This window comes from Camponotus floridanus, unplaced genomic scaffold (assembly GCF_003227725.1).
Source record: "Camponotus floridanus strain SB8 unplaced genomic scaffold, Cflo_v7.5 scaffold143, whole genome shotgun sequence".
In the NCBI taxonomy this organism is placed as follows: Eukaryota; Metazoa; Arthropoda; class Insecta; order Hymenoptera; family Formicidae; genus Camponotus; species Camponotus floridanus.
The window spans coordinates 80,706-90,433 of NW_020229263.1; the positions used below are offsets into that span (position 1 = coordinate 80,706).

At 28.7% G+C, this 9,728-nt stretch overlaps 1 protein-coding gene and 1 long non-coding RNA gene across 3 annotated transcripts; both read left to right on the forward strand.

Annotated features, from left to right (window-relative positions):
- The first annotated feature begins 7,575 nt into the window (after positions 1-7,575).
- Positions 7,576-8,650, forward strand: LOC109610131. Of its 2 annotated transcripts, none has more exons than XR_002192646.2 (3): positions 7,576-7,773; positions 7,901-8,161; positions 8,587-8,650. It is a non-coding gene; the product is annotated as an uncharacterized LOC109610131 (long non-coding RNA). The 2 variants fall into 2 exon arrangements; XR_002192645.2 differs by lacking the exon at positions 8,587-8,650 and adding an exon at positions 8,251-8,285.
- A 103-nt stretch (positions 8,651-8,753) lies between these two features.
- Positions 8,754-9,728, forward strand: LOC105253460. The gene is made up of 4 exons (XM_020028176.1): positions 8,754-9,007; positions 9,276-9,435; positions 9,506-9,608; positions 9,680-9,728. Exons 1-4 carry the CDS (start codon positions 8,921-8,923, stop codon positions 9,726-9,728), a joined length of 399 nt encoding a protein of 132 aa, XP_019883735.1. The 5' UTR covers positions 8,754-8,920.

Below are 9,728 nucleotides of genomic sequence, written 5' to 3' on the forward strand. Positions count from 1 at the left end.
GTCAGATGAGAATCCGAATTGGGTGCGGGAAACTCACACACAACATCCACAAAAAATAAATGTATGGTGCGGAATAATAGATGGCTATTTAATAGGGCCGTTTTTTTTTGAAGAATATTTGAACGCTCAAAGGTATGAGAGATTACTTGTTGATCAAATAATTCCAGCCATACAGAATACTTTTCCAAATAATTTCCAAGAAATATGGTTTCAGCATGATGGAGCTCCTGCTCATTTTGGTGCAGGACCACGTCGTATTTTAAATGAGACTTTTCCGCTACGGTGGATAGGAAGAAGGAACGGAAATGAGGGAGGAGAGGATTGGCCACCTCGGTCACCAGATCTAACTCCTCTTGATTATTATCTATGGGGATATCTGAAGAGTAAGGTTTACAGAACAAAACCTAAAACCATTCACGAATTGATACAGCGAATAAGGGATGAAATGGCTTTGATACCTTTTGAAACGAATCGTAAAGTCATTTCTACATTCTACCAAAGATTAGCATATTGTCAGGAAGTAAATGGCAGCCACTTTCAGCATTTACTTTAACACATTGAAACACATTTGCAATCGTTTGGTGCAACCTAACCTGATCTCTGTATACACGCACCGCACGCACGCACACGCACACATTTCGAACAATTATTATGATAAATGAGCATCCACAAATTTATTTACTGTTTACTATGTCGATTGCTTTCCAGGTCTTTAAATGCTCGATTGTAATTTGGTTGGGTCTTTGCTTTTGCTGACTGGATCCACGACCGATCTTGCCTTAGTTAGCTGGATCACACACACAACAGATGCAAATCCGAGCGAGTAACCTCCATGTAGTACACCTTGGATAATGTTAATACCGGCGCTACTCTATCATTCAACCCTCATAACTCGCAAAGTACTTAATAAAAATGAACATTATTATAGTGTTTTGGAAAGCTCTTGAATTAAGCTATAAGAATATGCAATCAAATGTAGGGGGTGTCATTTAAAAAAGTCAATGTGACCTTGACCTGACCTTGACGACGCCAAGGTCAAACTGATAGAATCAGTATATAGATCTTCTTAAACCCTACAACTTTTGTTGGAAACACTTTTCTGTAAAACGTATATTTTCCGAGATATTTAGGGGTTTCCACACTTTTGGTAGACCCTGTATATATATATATATATATATATATATATATATATATATATACAGGGTGTCAATTAAGTCCCGGGACGGCTGAATATTTTCTCATGTAAGGTATTTTTGAAAAAGGTCAAGGTCATTTCTGAAGTAATTTTCAACGAGGAATTTAACGGTGACCTTCAATTTGATCTTGAGCTTGACCTTCAAGGTTATTTGAAGGTCAAAGTGTTTTTTTTAAATAGGAACCCCTATTTTTGATTGTATATTCTTATAGCTGACCTCGAGAGCTTTCCAAAACACTATAATAAAATATTTTTCCCTCAAGCATTTATCGAGTTATGATGCTTCAAATCATTTCTTAATTTTACATAAACCGTAAAATATCTTGTAAAATATTCACTTTTCGATTATTTTACCTTAATACTTTTATGTACAAAATAATGAGAGGAATCAATTGGCGTAAAGAAAACATATAGTTGTTTTTAAGAAAAAATATGTAATTTGCAATTAACAATTCCATATTTTTTCTTAAAAACAACTATATGTTTTCTTTACGCCAATTGATTCCTCTCATTATTTTGTACATAAAAGTATTAAGGTAAAATAATCGAAAAATGAATATTTTACAAGATATTTTACGGTTTATGTAAAATTAAGAAATGATTTGAAGCATCATAACTCGATAAATGCTTGAGGGAAAAATATTTTATTATAGTGTTTTGGAAAGCTCTCGAGGTCAGCTATAAGAATATACAATCAAAAATAGGGGTTCCTATTTAAAAAAAACACTTTGACCTTCAAATAACCTTGAAGGTCAAGTTCAAGGTCAAATTGAAGGTCACCGTTGAATTCCTCGTTGAAAATTACTTCAGAAATGACCTTGACCTTTTTCAAAAATACCTTACATGAGAAAATATTCAGCCGTCCCGGGACTTAATTGACACCCTGTATATATATATGTACTTATAAAATGATTTAAAGTGAAATCAAACTCTGAATACCGATCATATGTAATAATTTTCTAAATCATGTATGTACCCAAATAGCACAAGACGTCCTCAGGATAATCCTGAATATGTCCAGGATGTCCTGGGATATTTCTAGGATTATCCTGAATATGTCCAGGATGTCCTGGGATATTTTGAGGATATTTATAACTTTATATATATCTGACTTCATTAATTTATGATGAAAGACTTGGAGTAATTTCAGAAAGTTTTAAGAATTACAATAAAGTATATAAATCTTTCATTTAATGTCCACTAGACTCAAAAATAGCTAAGAATCCTAAAATCATCCTATATATATCCATGTCTTAAGGCATATCCCAGAATGTTTTGAGTACGTCCCCCAGAACTTTTTCATATATCCTGGGCATATCGAAAATGTACCCAGGATGTCTTGAGGAGTTTTGTAGGACGTACTTAGAACATCCTGGGATTATGCATCTTAAGAGATAGATATGTATAGGATTATGCATCTTAAGAGATAGATATGTATAGGATGATTTTAGGACTTAGTTATTTTTGAGTTTAATAGACATTAATGATTTTGGGATATTGTTAATATATAATGAAAACGCAGCGTTAAAAAATGTTAAGTGTGTAAGTGCCTATAAACAAATACAACCAAAGTGTATCGCGGTAAGTAAACTGATATTAAAATATAACAAGAAAATTTATATTTATTATATGATCAATATTTGACTTTTCAAATTACGCGGTACGATATATAATAATAGCGCTGCCGTTACAAGTACGATACAAAATGACAGGATTTCCGATTCCGGTCTCTTCTTACATGGTTACCGGGAAAAGAACAACCAGCAACCAGAGTGTACAACGAATATTGCTTTAATTTCAGGTAATCTCTTCTTGACGTTTTGGAACGTAATCTTAACTGCGTTATTTTTAAATGCTTATAATTACATTTGCAGATCTTATTAAACGAATTTTGTATGTGCTATGCTGTATATATATTAACTTCATACACAAATCTTGAATTTAACCTCAAAATTTATTGTAGCAGTCCAATCATTCGTTATTGTGTGTGTGTGTGTGTGTGTGTGTGTGTGTGTGTGTAGATGTAAAAATAATAATTATTATTTTTGTTCTATGTTGCAGTATTATTGTGTACATTCTGTTGGCAGGACAGTGCAAAGTATAGTATAGTGCAATTCTAATAATAAAACAAAAAGTATAGTACAATTCTAATAACAGTAAAAGAAAGGAGGCTTCATCTATTATTAGATATGTAAGTAAAGAAAAACTTAAATTTATTAAAGTTAAGTCTATGGCACATGGTGTGTTTTTTGTGTATTGAATCCCATGCGAGCTATGCTAAAATGCTAGCTATAGAGCTAGAATAAATTTTGTACGCTGCATGTTCTCATGAGTGTTAGCATATTAGTTCAAAATAAATGTTCAAAATAAAGTGTCACAAGTTTATCTTCAAAAATATAATTCTAGAGAAAATTAAAAATGTAGGTGACTATGCAAGCTAACTTGCTAGTTATGCAGCTAGAATTTATTTGTACGCTGCTTGCTGTCATGCGTGTGAGCATGCTAGTTTTCAAAGATAAAACCAGTGCTATTTTTGGTGTAATTTAATAACAATTTGATAAATAAATTAAATATTATATTATGTCAATTAGCAATGCATAATAGTAAATCGTTGCTAATTGATATGATATATTTAGTTTATTTTATTAAATTACACAACAAAAATAACACTATCTTTGAAAGCATACTCACATGTATGACAGCAAGCAGCGTATAAACAAATTTTTAGCTTTATAACTAGCATGTTGGCTTACATGATCACTTACATTTTTTATTTTTTCTAGAATTATATTTTTAGAGATAAACTTGTGACACTTTATTTTGAATATCTGGTATATTATAATATAAATCTGGAAAATGTATTGTAGGTGTTATCAATTTTTTTTACATAAACAATTAGAAATTCGAACAGTTTCTGAAGAAATTCAATTTATAAATTATAAATTTATTTTTTACAGATGAATTACGTGGACTAACTTTTTCTATACACATACACACATACCTACACGCACATATTATTAAATCTTTATATTATTAAATTAATTTTTATTTTTAAATTACTATTTTTAAATTTGTACTATTTTTTTTAAATTATTTGTTTTTCTAAATTACTATTGTTTTTTATAAAAGCAATTGCTAAATTAATCTTAGAAAACAAATTTAAAATGTTAGGTAAAAAACATTCATATAAACGTACAGTTACTTCCTCACATCGATTAAAAATGATAAAAATGGAAACAGATATTATAATGGAATCTCATAAAATCATTCAATCAACATTTGCTTCTACATTATTTTCTGAAAATATATTACAAAATGAAAATGTACATGATTCTATAGAAAATGACATACAAAATGAATTTGAAAATGTTTTACATGATGAGGATCTAGTATCAAATGAATCTGAAAATATTTCATGTGATGAGAATCTAATATCAAATGAATTTGAAAATGTTTTACGTAATGAGAATTTAATATCAAGTGATGAGTTTTCTGATGAAAATAGCAGAGTCGTACAAGATGAAATAAACAATGTTACAGAAAATAATAATGTAGATAGTGCATCAAAGAATATAGATTTTAAGACATTTTTAAGCCAATGGGCTGTTAAAGAACGTATTTCGCAATCATCATTGAACTCTTTGTTAAAAGGAATTAAATAATATACATGTAATAACTGCAATTTAAACATACCGTTAAATTCAAGAACTCCTTTGCGTACTCCTAGAAGTAGTAATATTGAGATTTGTGCTGGTGGTCAATATTATCATTTTGGACTAAGAGAAGGGATACTAAGTATTTTACCATTAGTTTCACAAAATATTACAGAAATTAAAATATCAATAAATATCGATGGATTGCCATTGTCGAAGTCGTCACAGCAACAATTTTGGCCAATTTTGGGATCCATATCTGAATCTAAAGAAGTTTTTATTATTGGCATTTATTATGGAACACATAAACCATCAGATTCAAATGAATTTCTTGCAAAATTTGTAGATGAAGTAAAAATATTACACGAAGAAGGAATTACTGTTAATAACAAAAATATAGCATGTACATTAATTCTATTATATGTGATGCACCAGCGAAAGCATTTGTGTTGCAAGTAAAAGAACATAACGGTTATTCCAGTTGCACAAAGTGCATAATTGAAGGCAGTTATATTAACGGTAAAATGTGTTTTCCTGAAACAAATGCACAACTACGAACAGATAAAGATTTCCGTTTAAGGAAGGACGAAAATTATCATGTTGGGCATTCTGCTATTTTAAAGCTATCAGATTTTGATTTTGTGAACAATATACCTTTGGACTATATGCATCTTGTATGTTTAGGAATCATGCGTAAATTATTATATATGTGGTTATTCGGAAAACTTGAAGTCCGTTTACAACACAGAAAAGTGGAGGAAATATCATCACAGTTGGAAAATGTATTACAAATATATATACCATGCGAATTTGTGCGCAAATCAAGATCACTTGCTTTTGTCAAACTATGGAAGGCAACAGAATTTCGAAATGTACTGTTATACACAGGCTGTGTAGTTTTTAAACTTCTTCGAAAGGATCTGTATAATCATTTTTTAGTATTGCATGTTGCGATTAGAATATTATGTTGTTCACAATTTCACGAATATATTGACTATGCTCAAGAGCTTCTAGAACATTTTGTATTATCTTTCAAATTATTATATGGTGCTTTCAACATTTCACATAACGTACATGGTCTCATTCATTTAGCACAAGATGCGAAAAGATTTGGTACACCTTTAGTTCGTTCAAATATGAAAATTATTTGCAAACATTAAAAAATATATTAAAAAAGCATAACCAACCATTACAACAGGTTGTTAGAAGATATATTGAACGAAGAAACATTGAGAAACCGCGAGAATTGCATGACATAACATTATCTGACTTTGTAATTCACAGAAAATCTATTCATACGAAAGGTCCTTTAATTGAAGGTTGCTGTAATCCACAATATTACATAATAAAAATGCTCAAATGCAACCATACGTACAGATACATTAGCAGATAATTGCTGTGGTTTAAGTGATGGAAGTATTGTTCGAATAAAAAATATTACTTATCATAAAAATCTAAAGACAGATGTCATTATTGGCAATGAATTTTTACATAGAGAAGATTTATATGATAAACCATGCCCTTCATCTCTTTTAGGAATATTTGTTGTATGTAATTTATCAGATTTTAAAATATGGCTAGTAAAAGATATTAAAATAAAATATGTTCAGTTTCCATTTAATAACAAATTTGCTGTCTTTCCATTGCTGCATTTATAAATTTATATATACATACACATACTTATACATATACATATACATATACATACACATATATATATATGACACACATATACATACACATATATATACAGGGTGTCCCATTTTAATTCATCCAATCGAATATCTCGAAAACCAAGCTTGAAAGAGAAAAATGTTTCAGACAAAAGTTATATGGTTTCTAGGGGGACATAAGATGGTACCATTGGTTTGACCTTGAAGAGTTATTTGAAGGTCACATGAAGGTCACCTTCAATTTCTTAAATGGAATCTACATTTTCTCATTACATATTCTTGTAGCTTATCTCGAGAGCTTTCCAAAACATTATAATAAAATATTTTTTTATTGAGTACTTTTCGAGTTATGAAGCTTGAAATCATTTCTTAATTTAACATAAACCGTAATATATCTAGTAAAATATTCATTTTTCGATTATCTTGCTTTAATACTTTTATGTACAAAATAATGAGAGGAATCAATTGGTGTAAAGAAAACACATAGTTATTTTTAAGAAAAAATATGTAATTTGCAATTAACAATTACATATTTTTTCTTTGAATCAACTATGAGTTTTTTTTACACCATTGATTTCTCTCATTATTTTGTACATAAAAGTATTAAAGCAAGATAATCGAAAAATGAATATTTTACTAGATATATTACGGTTTATGTTAAATTAAGAAATGATTTCAAGCCTCGATTTCATAACTCGAAAAGTACTCAATAAAAAAATATTTTATTATAGTGTTTTGGAAAGCTCTCGAGATAAGCTACAAGAATTTGTAATGAGAAAATGTATATTCCATTTAAGAAATTGAAAGTGACCTTCATGTGACCTTCAAATAACTCTTCAAGGTCAAACCAATGGTACCATCTTATGTCCCCCTAGAAACCATACAACTTTTGTCTGAAACATTTTTCTCTTTCAAGCTTGGTTTTCGAGATATTCGATTGGATGGATTAAAATGGGACACCCTGTATATATATATACATATGATATATGTAATATATAATATATATATATATATATACATATATATATATGATATATTACAGTATACCTATACATAATGGAAGATTTATGGTCCATTGTTGAGTTTGAAGATGGTATGGAAATGATTCCCACCTCCTGGATAATGGAAGATAAAAGTACTGCTTATTGACCAAAGTTTAGTTCACATAAATTTATGAAAGCTGTAAAAAATCGCATACCATATGAAAATGAATGGTCGTTGTTCAAAATAAAGAAAATTTTAGCCAGTTCAAGTAAGTTGTACCTGCGAAAGACACAAAGTAGAAATTTGGTTATTTATGATTAGTTTGTATATATTAAACAATTGTTATAATTGTTTTTGTTATACGTATTAAGCATATTAATTAATTTTTCATTTAGATTCATATGACAATGGATTATTAAAATTGAAAAAAGCTGAAATTTTGTCAGACATTAATTCAGAAAATGACGATCTAGAAGCTTTTAAGAAATCCCGAAAAGAGAGAGCAAAAATAATAATCTCAAGCAGTGAAGATAATAATAGTGATCAAGAAAATATATAGTTACCTGATTATCCTAAAGTTCCACAAATAAAAAGCAACAGCTTTAACACCAAATCAAAGAATAAATGTGACGACAAATCCAAAAAACAGTTAATAAGTATGAAACAAATTTATCATATTTTATATATAATACATTTAAAATTTAAAAGTATAACTATAATTATTTTATTATTAATTGATTCACAGAAGAAGCTGTAAATACTTTTAAAGAAAATAAACTGAAATGTAAAAATACTATAACACGCGAAATAAATAAAAATGATAATGATTTTATTTCTGGTAATTATAGATAATTTATAATTAAAAATCACAAATATAAACATCAACTAACAATAATACTACACATTAGTGTTATATTTTTGAATTCAAGATTATAAATGCAATATAATATACATATATGTTACGTATTAGTTACATTGTATTGAATGAAGTTATAACATTGATGATGTCTGATTATTGATAGTTTGTGTTTGGAGATGGCTTTTATAAAAATATATATATTGATATATTTTCTAATTACAGATACGTGTAATGAAGATAAATCTGAGCCTTGCGCTATTGCAAATAATATTAGTTTAAGTAAGTATAAAACTATCATTTATATTATATTAATATACATTTCTTTGCATACATTCATTATTTTATTTTATTAATATATCAATTATATTATTTTATAATTTTAGCAATTCATGATTTGCAATGTTATATAATAAGAAAAATCTTAGACATAGGATATCAACTCAATTCATTAACAGAACAAGGAAATATTATAAATAACAAATTAGACACTATTATACAAAATCTTCAAATATCTTCTTCTCATGGAATAGAAAGCGAAACTGTGGAACAAGATATAATGAATAAGTTCCCAATTGAAAATATAGAAGATTTACAGAATTTTGAAAAATCATTAATTGAAGGTCAAATAAATCGCCAAAAATTGGTAAGTGCTAAAATTTAAAAAATTCGAATACCTTATTATATGTGCATGTGTACGTTCATGTGTGTTTCCACAACCGACACAAGTCAACACAATGTTACATAGATATCTATCTTCTTTCAATACCAGTAAACAATAAAGATAGAACGAAACTTTGCGTTACATTTGTATCGCTTGCCGAAAATTCCTGTGTGTATGTGTATGCGTGTGCGTGCACACACACATACTTAATATAGTAATTTACTTAATGTACTTTTTTATATTCTTACAGATTAAAGAATTATCGCGTATTGGCGGTAATGACATCAAAAGAATTGCATTTAATCTTTTACGAACAGTAATGTCTGACAAATTAGCGTGTATGTTCAGTTACATTGGAGGAAAAAAAAAACGAATATTATATGATTTGGAACTACGGAAAGTTATATTCAGTAAGTATAATCATATTGTCACTTTTAAATATAATACTAATTTATAAATATATAATGATTTTTAATATAGGTGTTGTAAGAGTTCATTTCCCAAATGCAACAGAGCATATTATTGCAGAACCAATTAAATCGTGGTTACGGCATGCAAATGAACGTTATCAAAAAAAAACCAAGTAAATTTTATAATTAAATGTACACAGTGGTTAAATTACTAATTATTAATTTTTAATATTTTTTGTTGAAGAGATAACACAGATAGACATACAACAAATATTGATGATACTGTGGCATAA

Coding starts and splice junctions, on each gene's coding strand:
- LOC105253460 (XM_020028176.1), top strand. CDS start 8,921: ATGAATAAGTTCCCAATTGAAAATATAGAAGATTTACAGAATTTTGAA. Junction 9,008..9,275: donor AAATAAATCGCCAAAAATTG/GTAAGTGCTAAA, acceptor ATATTCTTACAG/ATTAAAGAATTATCGCGTAT. Junction 9,609..9,679: donor CGTTATCAAAAAAAAACCAA/GTAAATTTTATA, acceptor TTTTTGTTGAAG/AGATAACACAGATAGACATA.